Source organism: Aquarana catesbeiana, linkage group LG05 (assembly GCF_042186555.1).
Source record: "Aquarana catesbeiana isolate 2022-GZ linkage group LG05, ASM4218655v1, whole genome shotgun sequence".
Lineage (NCBI taxonomy): Eukaryota > Metazoa > Chordata > Amphibia > Anura > Ranidae > Aquarana > Aquarana catesbeiana.
This window is the reverse complement of record NC_133328.1, coordinates 454,096,598-454,122,469: the sequence shown is the minus strand read 5'-3', so window position 1 is coordinate 454,122,469 and position 25,872 is coordinate 454,096,598. Positions and strand designations below refer to the sequence as shown.

At 39.7% G+C, this 25,872-nt stretch overlaps 1 protein-coding gene across 6 annotated transcripts in view; it reads right to left on the bottom strand.

Annotated features, from left to right (window-relative positions):
* SPIRE1 (spire type actin nucleation factor 1) overlaps positions 1–25,872 on the bottom strand; it is a 260,948-nt gene that overhangs the window by 40,248 nt on the left and 194,828 nt on the right. For 4 of the 6 annotated variants that reach the window (XM_073631304.1, XM_073631306.1, XM_073631307.1 and 1 more), the window contains exons 6-10: positions 24,103–24,267; positions 23,871–23,957; positions 23,022–23,151; positions 15,761–15,802; positions 9,653–9,819 (exon numbers count right to left, since the gene is read on the bottom strand). In XM_073631304.1, the coding sequence (XP_073487405.1) occupies positions 9,653–9,819; positions 15,761–15,802; positions 23,022–23,151; positions 23,871–23,957; positions 24,103–24,267 (591 nt within the window). The remainder of the gene's footprint in view (positions 1–9,652; positions 9,820–15,760; positions 15,803–23,021; positions 23,152–23,870; positions 23,958–24,102; positions 24,268–25,872) is intronic. The other 2 variants (XM_073631305.1, XM_073631309.1) reach the window with 1 other exon arrangement.

The following is a 25,872-nucleotide window of genomic DNA, read 5'->3' as shown; positions in this document are numbered from 1 at the left end:
GGAAGCTCTGAAAGAGAGTGACAGCAGAGGTACAGATGGTGTAGAGACAAAGGACTCTGTTATATGGCCAAGAGGGCCAAGGCAAAGCCTGAGCAGCGGTGCTGCTAAAGAGCCAGGAGGCTGAACATTATTTTGTGTTGATGGTGGATACCCCTGCGTGGTAGGGGTGCACACCTTCACTGATCTCCCGATTAAATTACGATTATCTGGTCATCGATTCGATTCCGCGTTGCACCAAGATTACTGACGCGCTCCCACTTCTGCTTGGACCGTATATATATATATATATATATATATATATATATATATATATATATATATATATATATAGTCATGCTCATAAATCTACATACTCTGGCAGAAATTATGATTTCTTGGCCATTTTTCTGAGAATATGACTGATAACACAAAAACTTTTCTTTCACTCATAGTTAGTGTTTGGCTGAAGCCATTTATCAAATCAACTGTGTTTACTCTTTTTATTTTTAAATCATAATAACAGAAACTACCCAAATGACCTGATCAAAAGTTTACTTACCCTGGTGATTTTGGTGTGATAACATGCGCTCAAGTTGACACAAAGGGGTTTGAATGGCTATTAAAGGTAACCCTCCTCACATGTGATCTGTTTGCTTGTAATCAGTGTGTGTGTGTATAAAAGGTCAAAGCGTTTCTGGACTCCTGACAGAACCTTGCATCTTTCATTCAGTGCTGCTGAATGTTGACATTTCTGGATTCTGAGTCATGGGGAAAGCAAAAGAATTGTCAAACGATCTGTGTGAAAAGGTAGTTGAACTGTATAAAACAGAAAAGGGATATAGAAAGATATCCAAGGAATTGAGAATGCCAATCAGCAGTGTTCAAACTCTAATCAAGAAGTGGAAAATGAGGGGTTCTGTTGAAACCAAACCACGGTCAGGTAGACAACTAAAATTTCAGCCACAACTGCCAGGAAAATTGTTCGGGATGCAAATAAAAACCCACAAATAACTTTAGGTGAAATACAGGACTCTGAAAACATGAGGTGTGGCCGTTACAAGATGAACAATAAGGAGGCACTTAAAGAAAGATGGGCTGCATGGTCGAGTCGCCAGAAGAAAGCTATTACTACGCAAATGCCACAAAGTATCCCGTTACAATACACTAAACAGCACAGACACAAGCCTCAAACCTTCTCGTACAGTCATTTGGAGTGATGAGACCAAAATTGAGCTTTTTGGCCACAACCATAAACTCTACATTTGGAGAGGAGTCAACAAGGCCTATGATGAAATGTACAGAGGTGGATCGCTGATGTTTTGGGGGATGTGTGAGCTACAAAGGCACAGGAAATTTGGCCAAAATTGTTGGCAAGATGAATGCAGTATGTTACCAAAAAATACTAGAGGAACATTTGCATTCATCAGCCAGGAAGCTGCGCATGGGACGTACTTGGACATTCCAACATGACAATAATCCAAAACACAAACGCCAAGTCGACCGGTCATTGGCTACAGCAGAATAAAGTGAAGGTTCTGGAGTGGTCATCTCAGTGTCCTGACCTCAATATCATTGAGGCACTCTGGGAAGATCTCAAACGTGCAGTTCATGCAAGACAGCCCAAGAACTTACAGGAACTGGAGGCTTTTTGCCAAGATGAATGGGCAGTTTTACCATCTGAGAAGATAAAGAGCCTCATCCACAAATACCACAAAAAACTTCAAGCTGTGATTGATGTTAAAGGGGGCAATACACGGTATTAAGAACTGGGGTATGTAAACTTATGATCTGGGTCATTTGGATAGTTTCTGTTGTCATTATGATTTAAAGAGTAAACACAGTTGATTGAAAATAAATGGCTTCAGCCAAACACTAACCATGAGTGAAAGAAAAGTTTTTGTGTCATTCATATTCTCTGAAAAATGGCCAAGAAATCATAAATTCTGCTAGGGTATGTAAACTTATGGGCACAACTGTACATATATATATATATATATATATATATATATATATATATATATACACACATACATACACACATGCAGTTCAGAGACACTCCCTTCTTGATGAGGATAAAACACATCCAAAAAAACTCCTGAGCAGTTTTGCAACTTTGGCATGTATCAGTAAAATTGTGCAAATCATCATAACTATTTAGTTAAGTGGAGAAAAAAAAAACCCCCACAGGGATGATTGATCACCGACGGATGACAATGGTCACTGATCACTGTGATTACTTTATAGCCACTGATTGGCTATCAAAGCAATCAATAACCGGGCTTCCTGGTTCCCAATCATTACTACAGGAGCCGGGGCTCTTGGTGAGGAGAGCCTGGTCCCTGTGCTGACAACACGATGTGCAGCTTGCTCCTAGCACAATGTACACATATATGCAGCTTCACGAAAGACCCACTTCAGTGATGCTGCATATATATGTACATGCGGTGGGAAGGGATTGAAGTACGTTCCCCTGAACCTACTATTTAGGATGTACAGATGAAAAACCTAGTCCACCTCAAAAAAAAAAAAAAAAAAAAAAGTGGCCATTTTCATGTAAATGTGGCTCAACGAAATGGGGTTTGGGCCAGGGTAGGCAGAGCTTCACAAGAGGCCAGCTCTACCCGCTGAAGATGTCAGTATGATGAAATGGGTTGAGGCAGAACTACAGGAGGTGAAATCACCCCGCTGGACAGAAGTCACTTCATCCTGCTGGATACACCAGCATCACGGTACACCTGGAAGTATACCTTGTGATAGAGAGCGGAGCCTGCACCACTGCTGGTGAAGCTGGACTCTTGTACACTTATGCTGTATGTTCCCAGGAGCGGGACAGAATGCACTGTATAGTCTAAGTGCACTTTTATGTTTTTAATGAAGAGCTTTTAAATAAAGCGTTTTCTCTTTGTGGAATGCTGGATATGTTTTGAAAACATTCACGGAGGAATCTTGTAGGACTGGGTCCTGGATGATTATCCCTGCGGGGGTTAAGTGCTTAAAGGAGAAGTCCAGCCAAGCTTGTTTGGCTGGACTTCTCCCATGGATCACAGGAGTGCAATACATTTTATACTCTTGTGACCCGTTTTCAGCAGAGAGCGGACTGAAGTCCACTCTCTGCTGACGTCACGGATATCAGTCCAGGAACTGCATCATCGCGACAAAGTCTGGATCCGGCAGGTACCTAGACTGACACCTGTCTCAGACTCTCAGCAAGCAGCTGAGAGCCTGAGTCGGTCGCTCCCACCCCTCCACAGCTCAACGCTCCAGTGAGTGTGGAGGAGCAGAGCGAAGAGCTGCTGATTGACATTCAGCATCGCTCTGCTCGGAAAGCTGTGAGAACCGATTCATTGCTTCTCAGTGAAGAGGCACTGGGGGACAGGTACATTGGACCCATGCTGCATCCATCTATACAAGTATAATGGAGGTAAAACCTCCAAACCCATACTTCTCTTTTAATGATCCACTGGTTTTGAAGGGTCATGGAATTCTGGTGAGTTTTCTAATATGATGGCGGATGCACATGGGTGGTGTGATGCACACTGGATGTTTTTGCAGCCGGTCCTAGAGGCGCCTGACGTTTTTTTCCCCCGCCTCTAAACTCCCTTGCATGTTAGCCTGTGTGTCCATGCACACAGACTTTTAGCAGCGTGAGTGGCAGCAGAGTTTAGAGGTAGGGGGGAAAAAAAAAAACCCTCTGCTAGCGCGTCCCGGAGCAGCAGAGTTTGGGCAGAAAAAACGCTAGACTCTTATAAACGTGTGTTAACATTAGGCCTGTTTAGCATCAATTCATTTTATTGGCCAAAATAATTTTCTAATCTGGCCAATTAAATGAATGCCCAGGCTCTTGACGCCTGTTAAAAGTTGTAAAATTATTAGACACTTTTACAAGTTTCAGGCGTTTTTTTTCTGCAAAAACGCTGTTGGCTTCTAGGAGAGTTTAAAAAAAAGACCTAAGAGTTAAACAGGCAAAGTATGAAGCACTTGGGGATTGGCAGTACTGGACACTTTGTTATTGAAGCATTTTTTCTACAGCTCCTTGAATTGTAGTATGTTTTAAGCTCTGGTTTACACCAGTGCAACTTGTCATGGGATTTGAAGTTGTACTATTGTCAGCAATGGAACTATTCAAATTGGTGCTGCACAAATTTGAAAAAGTAGTTCCTGCACTACTTTTGGCGATTTCAGGTGTGACTTGCATGGACATCTGTGCATGAAGTCGCACCTGAAGTTGCACTTCACCGCATTCAGTGTGAACCTAGACTAAACACTTTGACTATTTATTGCAGCACATTATTTTGTGGGACTCCTATTGATGCACAGATATTTACAGTTGGTTTATAACCGGTGGTGTGAGTATGCATATAATTGAAGCGGACATTGTTTGGCGTTAAAGCACAGCGACTAGGATATTTGATGTGGATTTCTTTGCGCTGGAGTATTTGGGTTATATCAGGTACATTAAAGTAGATGTAAACCCGATTTTTCTTTTTTTTTTAATTAAGGCTTGCACCTTATACAGTATAGGATTTTATGTTATCTGTGCCCAGTCTTGCCACAAAGAGTTAATCCAGCTCTGAGCAATCCTCTTATCTTTTTTCAGTGAGATAAAAAGGACAGAGAAATAGGAGTCCATTTCTCCCCCTTTCTGTGACAGGTGATTTACATATCTCATGCACAGACAGAGACATTCAGTGTACTTCAGATCCCCTCTTCCTTTCTTATCCAGCTCTCCCATGATTGGCTGCTCCACACCTCAGCATGATTGAGCATGCTGAAATCATGTGGTGACTTTTTTGGGTTTTGACTGGATGTTAAAGATCATAGCAGAAGTTTAGTGTAAGAAATACATAAGAGAAAATGCATGTTGACAAAGGCGTGTAGAGGTGGGCGGGGAGTCTACTGACATCATGACTCCACCCACCACGCTCTGGACAACAGACCCACCCACAGAATCTGCAGTTTTCGGGTCTCATAACAGACAGAGCGGAGACATTTGACAGGTAAAGATACATGCAGGAGGCATGAATATCCTTATAGATAACCATTATGGCAGTAGTTTAGAAAGGATGAGAGGCATTAAAATTAATGTATAAATGCATTCGTGTTCTTTTACATCTGCCTGAAGTTTATTATCAGTGACTCCAGATAAAGATCAGTTATCCACAAGTAGCAGTCAGAAAATGCAATGTCAGGAGCATTTTGCCATATCGGGAGGAGGCTGTAATTCCAGGTGTCTAGCCTTGTGAAAGTAAACTTGCAGATATATGTACATACTCTAAATACCTGTTAAACATCTGAAAGCCAGCTATTACTTCTGTTTACATTACAGAATGGGGAAAGTCTCTGAGCACTCTCAAAAACAGTGGTGTACTCTTTATAGCCGAAAAACATGCAAGTGAATCAAAATGTTAATTTATTTATGTTGCGTCCACTCTCAGACTCAGTGGGTCCTGGATCAGGTAGTTTTGCCCAGCTGCAGTGTCATCTTCAGGAGACATCCAGGACCTGGCTTTGATCTCTGGCAGGGTGCTTGGATCAAGAGAATGAGGGAACAAAGTTAAAAATTCCTGGGCATGAAAACAGTTCAACAGTGTGTTTTTGCCTGGACTCCACCTTTAGGCTGGGTTCTCACTTATGCAATCAGACATTGCATGTAATTCGCACTGCATTGCTGTGCAGATCACATGCAATGTCTGTGCAATGCAAACTCAGCCATACAAACTGTATGGCTGAAATTGCATTGGCACCAAAATGGTGCAGGACCCTTTTTTTGGTCCGCATTGGAATCGGATTGCATGGGTTTTTACACCCGTGCAATCCGATTCCTGTATCATTTCACAGTTCGCACTGCAATCTGTGAACCGATCCGGGGATGTCATTAACTTTACATTGACACCTGCAGCGATTCAGGTGCAATGCGGGAACCCGCACAGGAATTACACTGGTTCCCGCATCAGACAAGTAAAGCTGCCACTGACAGCTCAGCGTGGGACCGGACTGGTTTCAAAAAAGGTATGTATAGCGATTCCTTCTTTACAGGGCTAGATAGGTTAGTCTTAGACCCCTTTTGCACTACCGTGATTTTGCAGCGATTTCAGGGAGACTTGAGGTCTATAAACCTGAACTCGCATCAAAGTCGGACCAAAGTAGTGCATGAATGGTTGTCATTGGAAATCATGGGGAATGACTTGTCCTGCGACTTTGCAGTCCCAAGTCGCAGGACAAGTCATACAAGCATGAAAGGGGCCTTACATTGTGGATGCAAGTTGACTTACAGATTTTAGAGTTAGGCTTGACTTTTACTTTAAGATTGCCTTACAAATAATGCTTCAGAACACACGTAAAACTGTGTTTAGATGGCAGTACACACCATGCCCATGAAAAACACACAGACAACTGTTTATAAGAAAAACAAAGAAATTCTTGGGCCTGCAAAGGCCTTGGCAAGTTCCAGTAACCAATGTGAGTATATCTTTAACAGCAGCCAGAATAATTAAAACATATCAATTCAATGATTTGGATTACATCACTTTGTGCACTGCTATTTATCCCTGATGAGTATTTCAGGCCACCACATACTACTCTGTATAGCTTGTGCAAAAGCTAATGTATGATTTTTCATGATATTTTTACAAAGAAATCTTTGAACGGCTTCTAAGACCGCACTACAGAATGGACTCCCTAGGTTAACATCTTAGGCCTTTAATCAAATATTCATGACATATTTACATTTACTTAGGAAAAAAGCCAGAGCTGCTTTCAAGGCTACTAAAGTGATCAGGTCATAATATAGTATAAATATATATAGTATAAAAATATTAGCAAAGTACATGCAATACCTACACTTGTCTTCAAATCACCACACTTGTGCCTAAGGAGGACCCTGGATACAAGGGCTTGAGTTTAGGCCCCCAACACCACCCTTCTTCTTTCATTTGTTAAAGTTGAACTAAACCCATCAATTTAACTGTTCCAATAAAACAGTTACATTACTGGCATGCTGGCAATGCTGTTACATTTACTTGTGCTTTCAACCAAACTGTCAAACCTTCAAATGGCTGGAGTCATAGCTGGTCACATGTGCAGCACCATGGCAATTACAGATCAAACAGAGGCAAAGATGGCAGCCTCCTTGGCTGAAAAGGATATGAGGGTTTAGTTCAGCTTTAAATTCCAGAAGCAGTACAAACAATTCCATTTGCCAACTGAATGGCAGGAGGTGCGATTTAGCAACAGGAGATGTGGAGCTTTATCTCAACATGGAGAGAAGGCAACATCCTGCACACCAATGGGGACTATGATAGGGCCCTTCCCGGGTATTAAAGAACCATTTTGAACCAGTGTGTGCTTGCTTGTATTTTATGAGTAATATTATACTTTATATTTATATTAGTGCCAAAATATAAGATGATAATCAACAAGTGAAAAGAAAAAAGAAATCACAATATAGTCATTCACCATGAAACTCAAGTAAATATGAAGGAAACTAAGAGAAAATGTCATAAATGTAATATAATAAAGTCCACCAATTAAAGCGGCGCTCCGCCCGCCCCTTTAAAAATTAAAAGTCAGCAGCTACACATACTGTAGCTGCTGACGTTGAACATTACCTGTCCTGGAGTCCAGCGATGTCGGCACTGCAGCTGATGTTTAAATCAGCTGGTAAGGTGCTGCCGTCCCGCCATTGCGGGTAAGGGAACCGGCAGTGTAGCCTTTCAGCTTCACAGCCGGGGGGGGGCGGGGGGGGGGTTTTGGAATCAGATAAGGGGAAGTTCCACTGTTGGGTGGAAATCCGCTTTAAATCTATGTGTCTGTGTATTTCTTCTACCAAGTAAAGAATAATGATGCCACTATCATCCAGCCACCATCAGTGCATACTCACTGACTGCAAAGCTGCATGTATGTAAGCAGAAAGCAACTTATGTACAGCTTAAAGCTAATGACCACTGTAGGGCTTCCTCAGCTATAGGAGCAGAGTGAAACTCCTCTTCAGAAAGCCATCCACACTTAAACAGAGAGATTACTAAGTAAGATGGCCTCTGGTTCTGGAAACAGAAGCAATAGCAAGATGTCAGCGTGTAGCTCTGTCCCAATGCGTTTTGTGCAATAGTACTGATTGGTAGTGACCCCTGAAGACGTGCTACACGTTGCTAAACATACCCACTAATTTTGTGGTCATCTTATCATTTATATCTGTTACTTGTATGCATCCTTGTATTTTTTTCCCTCTTGTTCCTCCTTAGGATGGGACTGTTTATATACCAGTACAGTGGTGTAGTGGTTAGCACTTTCACCTAGCAACAAAAAGGGTCGCTGTTTCGAATTCCGACCACGACACCATCTGCCTGGAGTTTGCATGTTCTCCCTGTGCCCTCCGGGTACTCCGGTTTCCTCCCACACTCTAAAGACATGCTGGTAGGTTAATTGGATCCTGTCTAAAATTGGCCCTAGTATGTATGAATGTGTGTTAGGGACCTGTAAGCTCCCTGAGGGTAGGGACTGATGTGAATGCACAATGTTATATGTAAAGCGTTGCGTAAATTGACGGCGCTATACAAGTACCTGAAATTAAAAAAAAATAAAAAAGTGTGTCACTCCACAGACATGATAGCAAGTTAATTGGCTCCTTTCCAGGTCCGCCTTAGTATGTGTATGTATGAATGAATGATAGTTAGGGACTTGAGATTGTACGCTTCTTTAGGGCAGGGACTGATGTGGATGTAAAATAAATATGTAAAAGGGCTGCGTAAATTGACAACGCTACATAAGATGCTATTATAAATTAATATAGTGACATCTCCAGATCTAAAACTATGAGTCTCAAGAACAGAAAAGGCACAGGATGTGCACTACTCATAGGTGTGCACAGCCTATTGCATGATTAGGGTGTGTACTCAAATGTATTAAAACATGGAAGGTGTCAGTAGGGCAGTGGTCGGTGTCATTAGGGCAGTGGTCGGTGTCAGTAGTATATTTTTGTTAATTTTTATTGTTTCTTACAAATTTTTTTTAGAAACCCTGTTGGGGGGGCTTTGGTGACGTATCAGTAGGGGGAATCTGCTCCGCAGGGGGTGATAAGGGTGTGCCCAGGCACACCCCCTGTGCACGCTTACGGCACTGCTGTTTTTCAAGAGGAATTCAAGACAAAAAGGTTGATTTTTCCAGGCAGTACTTAGACACGTTTAACATTTATAGATCTTCCATATAACATAGCAGATCTTTACTTTGAGTTTAGGTCCACTTTCACACATTATAACTGAACAGGTTTACTTGAGAGATATTTGCTACTTATTTAACTCTATTTACTCTAGCTAACACTAGCAAGCCAGCGTAGGCTGTACTGTATACAAGAGGCCAATTGTGTGAATATTGCTGCCATGTCAAATGCTTGAATACTCATGTTTGAGGTTGGACAGCTGACATGTACATTATTTTTTTGTGAAAATGTTTTTTTTTTTAATATAATGTTACCATAGTTCATTATCAGCATTTATAAATAACAAACACATTTTATTGACTGATCTAAATGGGAACTTGTTCCTGAATGGTGAGGTAAGATGCCAATACTAACGTAAAGAACTGCAGTCTGCAGCTGTAAATCAAGGTTTGTTTCCTGTAACCGGAAAGGTAATCATGTGGTTTGACACCAATTAGAGATGGGGAAAAATGGTCTTACCTCTGACTCTGAACTGTCCAACTCAGCCAGGGTTGGAGCTTTTAGAAGCTTCTTTCGTTGAACAGTCACTTGTGTAGAACGTCCAACAGTTCTGGAAGACTCGGTCACACCACCATTTAACACTGTGCTCTCTGGCTGCTTTCTTGTGACTTCAGCAGTACAAACATCTGAGGCATGAAAGAAGAAAGGTTTTACATTTACATTATGCAACAGAAACATGCTATGGAACACACAAGATGGGAATAGCTTTTGTATTGTGGTTACATAAGAAATGTTAAATGATATGGTTAACGGGAAATGATCTTGATTTTGATCAATTTGTTTTGTATCTTGTAAATGTATACTGAACAAGACCAGTCATGCCCCTACTTCCAAAAGAACCAGACTGTAAATGAAATCCCATAATAATATCGGCAAATAAAGCAGATTCCAATTTAAATCTATATAGCCTGCTTCAAATACAATCCATTTTAACTTAACTACCAGCATCACAAAACATTACTAGGATGGCCAGCAAATTGTTCAGTGGCCAGGACCATCTTACAGATCTAGGCATAAAATTTGACAAGATGAGCATTTTTCAAAATGTGGGACCAGCACCATTGATAGTAATCATTCCCAATATGGACAGCACCCTGCAAAGCCAGGGTTTATAGGAGTGCAAGACCTCCTTTATAGTAGAATATGCTGACAGTGGTAGGTACCAGAAAGTGCACACTGATTTAACCAATAGGTTGAAAAGTTTACCAAAAACATCAGAGGATGAGCAAATGTTATACAGGCATCATCAGATAATTTTGCCTACAAGTGCATTTTCACATTACCTAAGAGTGTGGGCTGAACGCCACGTAAATGAAGGTGGTTGGAGGAGTAACGGAAAACTATTTAGTACAAGGTATTCAATGTTTTCCTAACCCGTTCAAGTCATTATCTTTCCAAGGGTGTGTCAGCCAGGTATGTTTGTTGCTGTCCATAAACACAAAATCATTGCCCAATCTGGCAATAATCAAATGGAAAGGAAAGAATGCTTGGTTGTGGCTATGGCAGTGCAACAATGTTTTGGTGGTACAGTGGGTAGTCAGGCAGTACAAAGTGTATGGTGGCCTTGCAGCATCTCTTATGCACACAAATGCATATAGGAAAATCTGTATCATGTAAATCATAGGACCTAGATTTTGTTGAGCAGATCCCGCCAGTAGCATTACATTATCCGATCCATATCCCATGTTTTTGAAACACAAAATCTTTAAAAATGTAAAAAGTGAAACACTACAGGTATCATACACAGGTGACATAACACAAAAGAAACACAAAGCACGTTTGCATACAATCACTGTGAAATATTCATATGTAAACACACTATTTACTTGGAAAAACTGTGGGGGAAAAAAAAAGCAAAAATTAAAAGATAATTCAAGAAGTAGCTTTAATTTTCCCAAAAAGTCTGCCAGGCCATGAAACGTGAAAAGGATTGCAAAAGATGCTAACCTATACTGATTTCATCAAAGATATCAAAGATGATTTAGTTGAAAAATGTACACAACACAGTAGTAGTGTAGACCAAAACTTAGCAACCAAAAAGTTAGCAACTAGTAATAGTTGTGAGACACTGCTAAAACAGATTCCAATTCTCTGTGCTAACCAATTTAAGGTTGAGTGAACTTGGTTCTTCTATGGATGGGTCTGAGAAATAATCTATTGGTTTGGTGTTGAGAGATATATATATATATATACACACACATATATATACACATATACACACACACATGCATACATACTGCATACAGTACATAATCCTGATTTGTTAATGTGATACCAAGGTTTGTCAAACATGGGATAGTGACCATAACACACAACATCATTTTTCTGCAAAGCAAACTACACATAAACATGCATGATCATTTGAGCTGAGCATGCCATCGAGTGAGCATACATCCCTGTAGATGAACTTCAAAAGAAAAAAAAAAGGATTGCGTACATGAAACAGTCAGCTGTGAAACGTAGGGCTGTCATAGCTGGTCTAGGGGCCAGATAAGTTGTGCCTTGATTAGTATACAAGCGATTACTGTACAATATAGAAAGCATGCCAAATGACAAGTCTTGACATACACTTTAAGCTAATACAGAACATTTCTTGTAACAAGTCAGGCAAAAGTCAGTCTAGCCAAGCCAACAACACATTTATGGAGCCTAGAAACATGTATGATTAATAATACCAAACGAAAAGGTTAAAGGAGCCAGTTGTACATTTTTCTATATATGCGCTGGCTACCTGCAGGTTGTCCATCCCTGTCGTAGATTTTTGCTTTAAAAGAAAACAATTGTCTAAAAATTATATTTATTTGCAGCTGTATTTTTTCTCCCCAGACACCACAATATAGGACAGATTTTTGTACAAGACTGTAAAGTGAAATTAAAAACATGAATAATGGTAAAAAAAAAAAAAATTCTCTCATGGTCAGGAATGAGATCCAAGTTAAAGCTCCCTAACAAAAAGAATGTACTGTAATTCAGAATGAAAATACTATATGAACCCATGAATAGAGCAATTATGTTAAACCCTTACCATGTCCCCAACCAACGGTTCAGAAAATATATGTGGCTCTCTGTTTCCTTGATGTTATTCATAGCACCCTCCCTATAGCAGATGCTCAGTATTATTATAAATTTATAAGCAAAAAATGCCCACACATCAATGATATCACTTCTTTTCACTAATCTTTATTCAGCCAAGCATGCATGCTGCAAGACCCTGTACAGATTCTCTAAAACTAAACCTGTAATGATGAAACGCAGCAAAGATGAGAGGTTCTGAGGTGGGCAGCATGCATGCCTGGCTTTGTGAAAAGGAGGGATGCCATTGATGTGAGGCCATTGGATGGATGCTTGTACGGAGTTAAAACGGAGTGAGAACAAGCTCCCATGGTCAGCATCAGGCACACCCACAGCGGACGTGGATGAGTGGATATTGGAGCAGTGAGGCCTTCTTAGGATTATACATTTATAGTTTAAATGAAGGCAATCAGGGATTACTCTAATAATGTCATAGATATTTGAATATTAATAATGTGAAGCTCCGGGGTCAATATAAAGCATTTCCCTTAAAAAAAAGAAAAAAAAAGAAAAAAAACCTTTTCAGCAATTAGACTATTGTGCACAAAATGGTATATTATTCTTCAGAGTAGCTTTAAAGTAACAGGCCTCCTATGAAGCATTTTCCCTTTTTTTACTCATGCTAGTCCAAAATATGGAAGGACTATGTCACTAGTTGTAGTCAGTCCTCAGGTGTGATTGACAAATGGGATTGGGATATGGGCTTCATATGTAATTCAAGCATATCTGGCAATGTTATTGCACAACAATTCCTTTTATGAAGATGAGGATGGGTGAAGGGTTATGACAGATGGACTGAGTTGCTAGTTATTTCAGCACCCATTACTTGACTTTTATAGACATGCTAATGGGGATGTATTCAATGCCATGACCTTATTATATGGTCCATCTTTTCTTTACACAGAGGACATAAGATCAAGATACTTTGGTGAAGAGGATAACTGGAAAATCAGGTTTGTGGGTCATATTTTAATGTGGTCATCCATCCAATAGAGGTCTCCTGCTGGCTAGGTTTGGCCTTGATATTCCACACAGATTATGTTAAAACAAGGAGGGCACTAACAGCTGTATGATCATGTTTGAAATATTATAACACATGAAAATATGAACACTCTGCATGTATGTTTGCCATCAGTTCTGCATTAGGCTAGGTTCATACTTATGCGGGAATGTTGGTAAATTGCACGTTTCCGCATTCACCGCCTGAGCAGGTACATGATCAGGTACATAAAACCACGTGGTGCAAAAGCAGCATGCAGTTTTCAATGCGGCTGCAGTTTTGAAAAGGTGCAGAGACCTTTTTCCTGGAAGGACAGCAGCCCATTCAAACACCGCACACAGGAAACGGCTTCATATGAACCTAGCCTTAGGTTGATGTCAGACGGGCATGTTCAACACTGCGCCTGACAGGTAAACAATTTGTGTTTTGTGACTGTAAGCTCTGAGGGTCTAGAACATCAGACATAAGGACACCTATCATGCCTTTGCTATTTTAATTCTGCCACCATTTGTTATATTTGAACAAAGTTCATTAGTTGTCAAATGTTTGGAATCTCTGGTGTAGTCACTCTGTAGGCAGGTTTGATTAATAATGTGTCCTGTTCATTTTCTTAGAACAAATTACATGATTTAAGCACTCTGAAATGTTTTGCTGACAGCACTGGTGAACTGCTGTCCTACAACAGTTGCATTACATTGGGGAAAAGCATGTTTAGCAATTAAAGGACTTTTGTTTACCGGATATTTCCAGCATTCTAGCACCAATTTTGAAATGCTAAAAATGTTTCTTTAGATTTGTAGGTTTCTAATAACTGCTTTCTTAACATTTTATTACTTAAAATATATTATGCCTATTTAAAAGAAAGTTCAAAGAGGATAAACAAAATTCTATATAAGAAGTGGTGACGAAGAAACCTTCCTATTCTTGTACATTTGCAGGGTACAAATAAAATATGAAGATCATTTGGTGTTCTAACATATGCTGACTCACCCTATTCTAAGAAAATGCTAACCATTTGGAAGTATCCAACAAAGGAACAGTGATGCTTTTGTTAAACTAAAGTTAAAGAAATGACCATACAACGTCACATGTTCTTAACTGTAAACCTAGGCCACACAGACATTAATTCATCTCTTAGTTTTCTAAGATCTTAAGTTGAGGCTGCGTTCAGAAAAACAAATGCTAGATATTGAGGGATGGCCATCTACATCTACATTTAAAAAAAAAAAAAAAAAATGTAATGTATGCCTGTGCACGCTTGTTAAATAAAAAACTAAATTATATGGTTTGTCCTACAGTTTTGGAGATCCATTAGTTTGAACATTTTCAATCACGATCACAATCTAGAGGCGCTTAGTGTGGCCTTAGTGAATCCTAATAATGGATCGACAGAAATTATTATTTTCAGGTGGCTTTACCTAAAAGCCCCCAAAAGCTTTGGGTAAAATAGTGCATTTCAATATATTTTTCAGTACTTCTTGCAAGGAAAAAAAATCATTCCATTAGTGAACATTGTCCATTTTGCTGTGTAAAGTAAATTGACTAAAAATGAATTGTATTATGTTTCAAGTTTAACACACTTGGCTCTGCCCCCTCCATGCTGCTAATTGTTAGACTCAAAAAATGATGAACCATTAAAGGTCACTTTTGGTGGAAATTTTGGTTTGCTGGTAATGGGATATCTAACATCAGCAGTTTCCCTTATCCTGGGTCAAGGGGTCTCTGTCTGATACGTTGGAGAGGGAATAGGAACAGAGGACACAAAAAAGTTCTTTCCCCCTTCTACCTTGGATATTAAATTCAGGTAGTATTTACATACACAATGAAAACAAGGTATTAAAAGACCTATAAAGGGACAATTATCAACTCATAACATGAGCATATTGCAAGGTTCTCTTTCATGTCAGAGCAAAGACTCCAGTTATCTGAAGTGATTTGTTTCTATCCATAGGTGTGCGCAGCCTATTGCATTAGGGTGTGCATACCGAAATTCAAACATACGCGCGTGTGTGTGTGTGCATAGATATAGATATCTATATCTCTATACACACACTCTTATAAATAAATGTAAACATTTTAAAATGTAGGTGTCAGTAGAGCAGTGGACAGTGCCAGTATGGCAGAGATTGGTGTCAGTAGTTTTTTTACTTTTATATTTTTTAAAATTCTTTTTATTATTGTTTTTACAATTTTTTTGGAGCCCCATGGAGGGGCTTTGGTGAAATAATCAGGGGTCTAGACCTCTGATGTCTCACTTTTGAATCAGAGAAAGAGACTGAGGATAGGTAAGATGGCAGGGGGTTCTGTGCAGCAGGGGGAATCTGCCCTGCATGGAGTGATTAGGGTGTGCACAGGAACACCTGGCATACCCTGTGCGCACACCTATGCTTCTAGCTTATTTCTGACCATGACAGAAAGAAAAGACTATTCCCACAAATGAGCACATAGAGAATGTACAACAACATCCACAACAATATGCCAGGTGCACATTTTACCTGACAAGTCAAAACTGTGAGACATGCTAAGGGGCCGCATTACTGGAAAAACAAAAATAGTCTGTTAGGACACATATATAAAAGAATAAACACCAAAACATTTCAGATTACATGGTGCTATGTAGCAGTATCTGAAATGTGGAGGAGGTTAAACTAAAAGCACAACAAATCAGGCGTTGTTATACATAAACTGTCAAGAGAACAAAATAAGCTTGATTTACAGCTCAACAACACACTTTATATAAGGCAACTTAGCAAACGTAAGTAAAAGCTACACAAGTTATAAAATAAAATATGAATCATTTATACAAATGATCACGATGTTTAAAGCTCAACTCCAAGCTAAATAAGCATTGTCCCAATCCAACAGACGTGTATTCTCACTTGAATCTTGGTGTCCTTTATGTATTTATTTCAGATCTGTGCAGTAATCAAGAAAACTCCTCCTACACTTTGCCTTTCCTGGTTTCCTGTAATAAAGACCGGTCACTGCTGCTCTCTCTCTCTTTATGCAGGGTGACTGGTCTCGTGTCCACCCCCCTCCTGTCGTTTTTTGCTGGCCGAGTGTAATAGGTAGGCCTGCTGGGTCTCTCTCCCAACACCTCAGCTCAGGCTAAATGCAGCACAGTGATGATGTCACAACTGCTTTTACAAGGAAATACCTGAGTTTAAAAAGGCATTTGGTGCACACAAACTGATTTAAATCCTTGGTTGATATAGTGCAATATATTTAAATCAATGTTTTTGGTGTCTGGAGTTTAAAATTAAACTACTGTATACTGATTATTGATGTCTTATGTTCCAAAACTTTTACTGGTTTTTAGCCCACCCAAACTGATTTTTTATCTCCTGGTCTCCTGAAGTGACATCTCGTTTTGTTTCTGGCTTCACCAACCCCACTACCACACAAAATTCACCAACTATGCACATTCATTCTTATTACATATCTGGTAAATTTAGTTGACCTAGCAAATTAAAATATTATGACTGTGTAGGCAGGTTTGTTATTCCAGCAGTGCAGTTTTAGACCTCTGCTGTATTATCTGTAATGTAAAATAAATTATTCCAAAAGGAAAACCATCCCTTTTTTGGCTGCTGCAGGTGGGCAGCAATAATAAAAAAAAAAAAAGAAGAAAGAAAAACTGAGCAGGCCTAATTATAACATGTGTGGAATCAGTCAGGCGTGAGTATACCTAGGGGGGGGGGGGGGGGTAGATCTGGGACAGGTCTGATCAGTTTTATTTATACACAAGTTTAAAAAAAATATTATTGCAGATCTTATTTATAGCTAAGAGCAGTGTGGTTGAAATGTGTCAGTGATGTTGTGTGTTTTTGAAACACCAATGCATAAATAAAACTGACCTCATAATCAGTATGGTGTGCTGATCTGTATATTATAGCCATATGCACTCATTAAGGGGAATTCAAGAACGGTGTCTTAGACACTCTTTAAAATTTCGTCAAGATGCAGCACCAAAAGTGTCAGTGCTTGCACCTAATTCATGTATCTGTCATAGACTGGTACATGAATTTGTGCACTAGGGAAGAAGGGTGCATAGTTCCCCATCAGGTCTCCTCTATTTGATTGACAGCGCACAGCAGTGGGTGGATCCACAGCCGCTATGCAGTCTAATAGCGGCTTTCAAATACGCCTACCGATCTGCACTGTCACTCAAAATTGGAGCAGACCCGATGAGGAACCCATGTCTCAGTTTCCCATCAGGCCCACCCACCCAGTGACAAGTCATTTCCCAAATGTAGGCATTGACATCACCTGTATCCCTAGCCCTTTTGTTTACATTTTTTAGCCTTCCTCTGGATCAATTGTGTGTATAGGATTGGGTATATGGGATTGTATGATATTTTTTATTTTATTTATTTTTTTAATGGTTGAACTAGATAGACTTGTGTCTTCTTTCAACCAAACTATGTAACATTTAGCTTTCGGCCTGGAATATCGCGGCTGACAGCTAAATGGACTAAACAAGAAAGACTCGCAGCTCCAGGTGAGAAGTAGAAGCCTAATGGAACTGGTGGGTGCCCGCCTCCGCAGACAATGAATAAACAGAAGAAATGGGTGCACACCACAGTAATGATCCAAGATCCTTTATTGGACATCCCAAATAACACCACAGGGCCAGAATGCCTGGTAGCCACGTTTCACACAGTTAAGATGTGCTTAATCAGTACCATCATTAATGATTAAGCACAACTGACCTGTGTGAAAGGCATCTACCAGGCATTCTGGTCCTGTGGTGTTACTTGGGATGTCCAATAAAGGATCTTGGATCATTACTGTGGTGTGCATCCATTTCTTCTTTTTATTAACAGCTAAATGGGGCCAGGGATGCAGCTCTGTGTGGAAAGTTATAACAGAAATGACAACTTTCCAGCACAGGCACGGCCCCACTCTGAGTACTGGTGTAACTCTGTACTCCAGTTCAGAATTCGTCTTAAATACTGTCAGTTTCCCAAACGGAGAACTGGCAGTAATTCTTTAGGAATTTGTTGCTGCCATAGCAATAGATTCTTAAAGTGGTGGTAATAAGAACTACCTAAACTTGGCACACGTGTCTGTAATGTTACCGACATTCCTGCAGATGCTTGCTTGAATTAGAAGCAGGTAGTGCTTAAAGTACAAGTCCAGTCTAATCCTATCTAAGCTTAAACTTGCTCCCACCCCCATTCTAAGCCCTATACCAACAATCCTGTAAAGGAAAGATGTGTATACTTACCAGACCACAGCACCCTAATGCCGCGTACACACGACCGGACTTTACGGCATACTTTGCCCGGCGGACTTTGACGGACTTTACGACAGACTTTGCGAATGAACGGACTTGCCTACACACGATCAACCAAAGTCCGACGGATTTGTACGTGATGACGTACGACCGGACTAAAACAAGGAAGTTCATAGCCAATAGCTGCCCTAGCGTCTGTTTCTGTCCGTCGGACTAGCATACAGACGAGCAGACTTTTCGACCGGACTCGAGTCCGTCGGATAGATTTGAAACATGTTTCAAATCTAAGTCCGTCAAACTTTTGAGAAAACAAAGTCCGCTGGAGCCCACACACGATCGAATTGTCCGACGAAATCCGGTACGCCGGACCAAGTATGCCGTAAAGTCTGATCGTGTGTACGCGGCATTAGATTAGGTAACATGATCGTCTCCCAGTGCTAGCTTCAGGGGGGAGGAGGGACAGCAGACAACGGTTGACCCATAGTAAGTATGCAGATGTCCAGGCTCTGTAGCCATTGTTGCTGTTCTCTTCTCTCCCAAGAAGACAGCCGCTGAGGAGATCATGTGACCAGAATAGAATACTCTTGGATTGGGTAAGCATACACATTTTTCCTTTATATGCTACTTAGTATAGGGCTTAGAATGGGGGTGGGGGCAGGTTTAGGCTTAGATATGTTTAGACTGGACTTCTACTTAAAAGTGGTTACAAAGGGCAAAGCACTTAATCGAGTGAGGGGGGATACTAATATCTAAACATTTTGTACCTTAATGCAAAGAATGCATTAAGGTAACAAATGCTTAGGCTTTAGAACCACTTTAAAGGTAAACTACTGCCAGAAAAGTGGGGCTAGAACCACTTTGAATTCCCCTGATTATGTCTTATCATGCTCAAGAAGTCTTTGATTGGTGGCGGGGCTTCATTATTACACAAACCTTGCATGATTTTGCAAAAAAAAAAAAAAAAATCATCCTAAAAGGATTAGAAGAAATTATTTCTGTTGCATAAAAATATATGTATTGCAGCAATTTTATAAGCTAATGAAGGCAAAAGGACATTGTACAGTGAGGGGAAAAAAGTATTTGACCCCCTGCTGATTTTGTACGTTTGCCCACTGACAAAAAAGTTATCGGTCTATAATTTTTATGGTAGGTTTATTTTAACAGTTATAAATATAAACAGTATTTTAAAGTTATAAATTGATTTACATTTTAATGAGTGAAATAAGTATTTGATCCCCTATCAATTAGCAAGATTTCTGACTCCCTGGTGTCTTCTATACAGGTAACGAGCTAAGATTAGGAGCACTCTCTTAACGAGTGAAATAAGTATTTGACCCCTTCGCAAAACATGACTTCGTACTTGGTGGCAAAACCCTTGTTGGCAATCACAGAGGTCAGACGTTTCTTGTAGTTGGCCACCAGGTTTGCACACATCTCAGAAGGGATTTTGTCCCACTCCACTTTGCAGATCCTCTCCAAGTCATTAATGTTTTCGAGGCTGACGTTTGGTAACTCAAACCTTTAGCTCCCTCCACATATTTTCTATGGGATTAGGGTCTGGAGACTGGCTAGGCCACTCCAGGACCTTAATGTGCTTCTTCTTGAGCCACTCCTTTGTTGCCTTGCCCGTGTGTCTTTGGTCATTGTCATGCTGGAATACCCATCCACGACCCATTTTCAATGCCCTGGCTGAGGGAAGAGGGCCATCATTCCTTTGATGCGGTGAAGTTGTCCTGTCTCCTTAGCAGAAAAACACTCCCAAAGCGTAATGTTTCCACCTTCATGTTTGATGGTAGGAATGGTTTTCTTGAGGTCATAGGCAGAATTCCTCCTCCAAACACGGCAACTTGAATTTTGATCTCATCTGACCACAAAACTTTCACCCAGTTCTCCTCTGAATCATTCAGATGTTCATTAGCAAACTTCAGATGGGCCTATACATGTGCTTTCTTGAGCAAGGGGACCTTGCAGGCACTGCAGGATTTCAGTCCTTTATGGCGTAGTGTGTTACCAATTGTTTTCTTGGTGCCTATGGTCCCAGCTGCCTTGAGATCATTGAGAAGAGAAGAAATGGCGGCACACCACTGTAGAACAAAATCCTTTTTATTAGGACATCCTAAAACTACAAGAATCAGAATGCTTACCCAGCATTCTGATTCTTGTAGTTTTGGGATGTCCTAATAAAAAGGATTTTGATCTACAGTGATGTGTGGCCATTTCTTCTATTCTCATTGTGTGCGGAGGCGAGCACCTACTGGATCATTAGGCTTCCTGGTCTCACCTGGAGCGGCGGGTTTTCTTGTTCCATTGCCTTGAGATCATTGACAAGATTCTCCTGTGTAGTTCTGGGCTGATTCCTTACCATTCTCATGATCATTGAAACTCCACAAGGTGAGAATTTGCATGGAGCCCCAGACCGAGGGAGATTGACCGTTATTTTGTGTTTCTTCCATTTGCGAATAATCGCCCCAACCTTTTCACCAAGCTGCTTGGCAACGGTCTTGTAGCCCATTCCAGCCTTGTGTAGGTCTACAATCCTGTCCTTGACATCCTTGGACAGCTCCTTGGTCTTGGCCATGGTGGAGAGATTGGAATCTGATTGATTGCTTCTGTGTACAGGTGTCTTTTATACAGGTAACAAGCTGAGATTAGGAGCACTCCATTTAAGAGTGCTCCTAATCATAGCCTGTTACCTGTATAGAAGACACCAGGGAGCCGGAAATCCTGCTGATTGATGGGGGATAAAATACATATTTCACTCATTAAAATGCAAATCAATTTATTACTTTTTTTTTTAAATGCCCTTTTCAGGATTTTTTTGTTGTTATTCTGTCTCTCACTGTTAAAATAAACCTACCATTAAAATTATACACTGATCATTTCTTTGTCAGTGGCAAACATACAAAATCAGCAGGTAATCAAATACTTGTTTCCCTCACTGTAGAATTGCCTTTAAATGCTTCGGTAACAAACTGCTCAATAACTCCTAGCGTTGTCTCAGTCCATTGAAGTTTACAGTCATTTTGTTGTTTTGTCAATATTCTGTCATGTGGAAAATGCAGAGGTTGCTGGGACACATATCTAAAAACGCAAGCACGTGTGACAAGGGTACTTTTTCTTGAACAGCCCAATAATCTGTCAGTTTACATTAGCCAAATTCCAGGTGCTTTATAAACAAAATATGTTACAAGTCTTAAAGTAGGTTTTCTTTAGAAAGCAGAACAGCAAATTCTGAGTCAGACCTGTCTAAAAAGCAGGAAGGGACTACTACAGTGATTCTCCACTTCCACAGGGATTGTCAACTATGGAATATGTAGAAATACATTAGTCCAGATTGGACCAATGTAACTATGAAAAAAACATATCTGGAATTCAGGTTTAAATGACAGGTTTGACTGGGCTTGGAGGTAAGGTTATTTCACTGGATCACAGTTATGTAGTTAATTTTCTGTCAGAGAACAGCCGCCTCCACCAGAGCCTTCCCAAAGAAAAGATTTTGCTAACAATGTCAAATCGTACGGCAATGCAAAATTGTAGCCCTGGAGGGATTCCAGGACAACAGACTGCCAAAATCTGAACTGCAGTAATAATTATCCAATATTTATTTGCAACCAAGAAACCTGCAAAGTAGAAAGAAATATATTATTGTGCATTGTCATTATTGGCCATTACGATTCTGATCTGTAATGAAATTAAGGCAAATAAAAAAAATAAATCCTTATATCTAACACAAGAAATTTTATTTCGGAAGCCTGACAGAATAATGATGTATAGTTAGTTACCTGTAGCAACAATTATATGAACATTTTAGGGATTTAAAAGCAGTCATAAATGATGGAAGTCAATTTCTCATTGGTTGCTCTTATTAAACCAAATTCACAGTTTTGGAGACAAAGCCTTCAGTATTATATACTCACTCACCCAATTATACCTTGCGCCCTTATAAAAAAAAAAATGTTATACACGCACATACATAGGGTAAACAACTGAATAAACATTCATGATGCCAATGTTATAAAGGCTGAAGATAGTAAGAAAGCCAAAACCGCATGCATTTAGAAAAACAAGGATATATATATATATATATATATATATATATATATATATATATATATATACATACACTGTACATATATATACTGTATATATATTATATATATATATATATATATATATATATATATATATATATACACACACACACACACACACGACTCCCAGTAGCCAAAATCAGTGAGCGGTTATATCAGAGATGTTCTTTTATCTAGAACAGTTACCCCTTCTGTAGCTCATCTCTAAAATGTACAAACATTTGTGCCTTCTCCAGGTAACCAATGCAATCGTTTTATTCTGTTGACATGGTAAACTAAAAGAACAGCCTGAATCTTTCCAAGCAGCTGCATACATCATTTTCATTGTAATGCTCCCTAGTTTTCCAAGCTCACTTCTGACAAAGGCTTTTAAGCAGAAAGTTCTACCAATTGCCAGATCTACCATACTGTCTACAGCTTTCTTACCAAGCCTGCTACGCCTAATTTCATCAGGGGAAACAGGACGTAGTTTTCTCTCTGATTTAATCTCTTCTAGTATTCGTTCATGCAGACTTCGAGGACGAGGTGGTGTTGGTTTTAACTTCCGTGCAGACACCTGCAAAACAAAAAAACAAAAAACAAAAAAAAAAAATGGCATTAGGAACAATTAAAGAGTTATCTAAACCCAGGTAAAAAAGAGGCCTAATATGATGGTTCATGTTTACTGTAAATAGAATGCTAATATATAAAAAAAAAAAAAGAGCTTTATTATTAGAAATCCTCTCTGCCCCCTTACCCTCATTCCCTTCCCTTTGTAACTTGTTCTCTTCCCTCACCTTGAATTAGTTTCCAAAAACATGTTGCCAATGGTCTGTTGGAAGAGGATTTTACCCAACAAGAGGCATCAGCACAATGGATACATCCTACAGACTAAGTTATGCCCCTTGAGCTTATTTTTGTGTTTTTTTTTTATTATGATGACTGCACTTAGACTGTAATATAGGGTGAAAATAATTTTAAAAAAAGCTTAAAAACAAGAAAAACATAGTCACCACATCTAAGAATAGTTAATCTGCAATATAGAAAATTTTCGTTTTTTGGTTTAATATTGCTTTAACATTGCAAAGTTATTCTGAAAACACATTTGACCTCATTACCATTACCGGGAACTTAGCAGCAGCTGTTCAGATGAATAATCTGCTTTTATAGTAAGAGCCTGGGCACAAATATCATTTGCCAAGGCCTGCGACCATGGAATTTGCAAGTATTTAATTCATCAAGGCAGATGAACTAAAAGCAAAGCATACACGATTACTACAGAGCAGGACTACATACAGGATTTAATGGAGGTCTGGAGCGTATAAAATCCAGGATTATTTCATGGGCACTCTTCTTTAACCGAGGAGGGGTGTCACCCTGAACCTACAAGGAGACAAAAATAGTGTCTTAGAATAGAGTAGAACGAGTAAAAACATTACCAGCGTTGTAAGATTTTAATAGCTACATATAAGCCACCACTACTGCTGCAATAACCAATATGATTTATATTTCAGCACGTCTTACATACCATGACCTTTCTTAGTGTGTAACGTTTAGAACGTATGTCGTCCATCAACATCTCATATGGGGTCAGCTGGAATTCAATGGGCAACATGTTGTACTGGCGTTCCTGCACTTTCTTCAGCTTGACACCATTACGAAGATCACGCATAACCTGAACCCAGAACCTGGCCTGAAAACACATTGGGATACAACCAACTGGCAGATTATGAAAGCATTTTAAGAAAATCAAGTCTAAATATAATAAATGCATAAGCATTTTAAGAAAAACAAGTCTAAATATAATAAATGCATAGTCCAGCTTATTTAAAAAAAAAAATGCAACAAGCATTGTACAAATACTCTCAGTAGCCAACAGGTCATTTTACACTAAAGTGAAATGTGTTTTGCTGTCAGGAGGATTTGTACATTATCACTATAAGTGCATTATTTCTTTAAAGCCTGTATGTTGTCATTAATAATTTGCCGATCTATGGTTATTTTTGACAATCCAATATAAGCCTACGAGAAAAATCTTTCATGTTGCGAATGCTGCCTGTCTGCTGGTCTTCTCTTTCCACAATTTCCTAGAAGGATACTTCCTGCATGCCTTGCTACTCTTCTGTTTACTTTCCATTTCTAAGGACTACATGGTATCTTGCTGCCTGCAAGCAGTGATTCCTGTACTGACTCCGCCTCCCGAAACTCCTCCTCTTAGCACCTCTGTAGTTCAGAAGGCAGGCTCTGTGAAATCTGTGACACAGCAGTGCCTACCCACAGGGCATAGTGAATATGGGTAGAAGAATTCAGCGAAGTACAGTAAATGTGTGGGGATCTTCACAAAGTTTACAAACTTCAAGATCATTGAGATTAATAGGAGAGTGTGCTAGAAACAACTGAATTACAATGTGGAAATGAACATATAATTACAATTTTTAACACTAAAGTAAACAAAGAAGGCTTTGGTTTTATTTTTTCTATTACAATAGGTTTTTTATCATAACTTTGGTGTGAACATGCTAAAAACAAAATAAATGATGAAAAAAGTTCCCAGCTGCTCTCAACTTTAAAAAGATTAAATTGAATACATTTCTTTTTATGGACTATAACTCGTAAGGCACTTAACAGTCAGCGCAGATGTATTCTTAAAATGTCTTATAGTAAAGGAGTGACAGGCTGGCTGGACCAGTTTGCTTGTCCATTTTGTCAGATTTCATAGGACAGAAATATTCTGGTAAAACTAACCTTCCAAGCACTGTAAAAGTGATCAGGTGGCTGTAAAGCCACAGGATCCCATTTACAAGAAAGCAAAATCGCTGTTTTTGTAAACGGTACCAGAATCATGGCTGTGGCTTCAGCCATGATCCTGGTATAATCACTTGCTGTCCAGGACATATATCAAAGTACACTGGACAGTGAGTGGTTAAAATATGCTTCCACTTTTTATGTGTTCTCACATAGCATAGCTTCTTGAATATTTATTTATACATTATTTAAATAGTGCTGCGTACCATTTTTAGATGCTATCTTCTGATAACTAAGGCTGGCCATACACGGTTCAAATCTTGGCCGGTTCCTGCTGAACCATCCGAGATTTGAACCATTAGTGGGCAGGCTGAATGTACCAAGTTGATCAATCAACTTGGGTACAACCCAGCCTGTTGGTTTCACTTATGATTATCGCAGGTTGAAGGAAATAAATTTGCTGTGCATGGCGGGCCTAAGTAGGATTTTTCTGTAATGGAGTTCTTTTTCCTTTTGAGGGGCTGGGGAGCAGTGTTTGCCTTAAATAACCCTG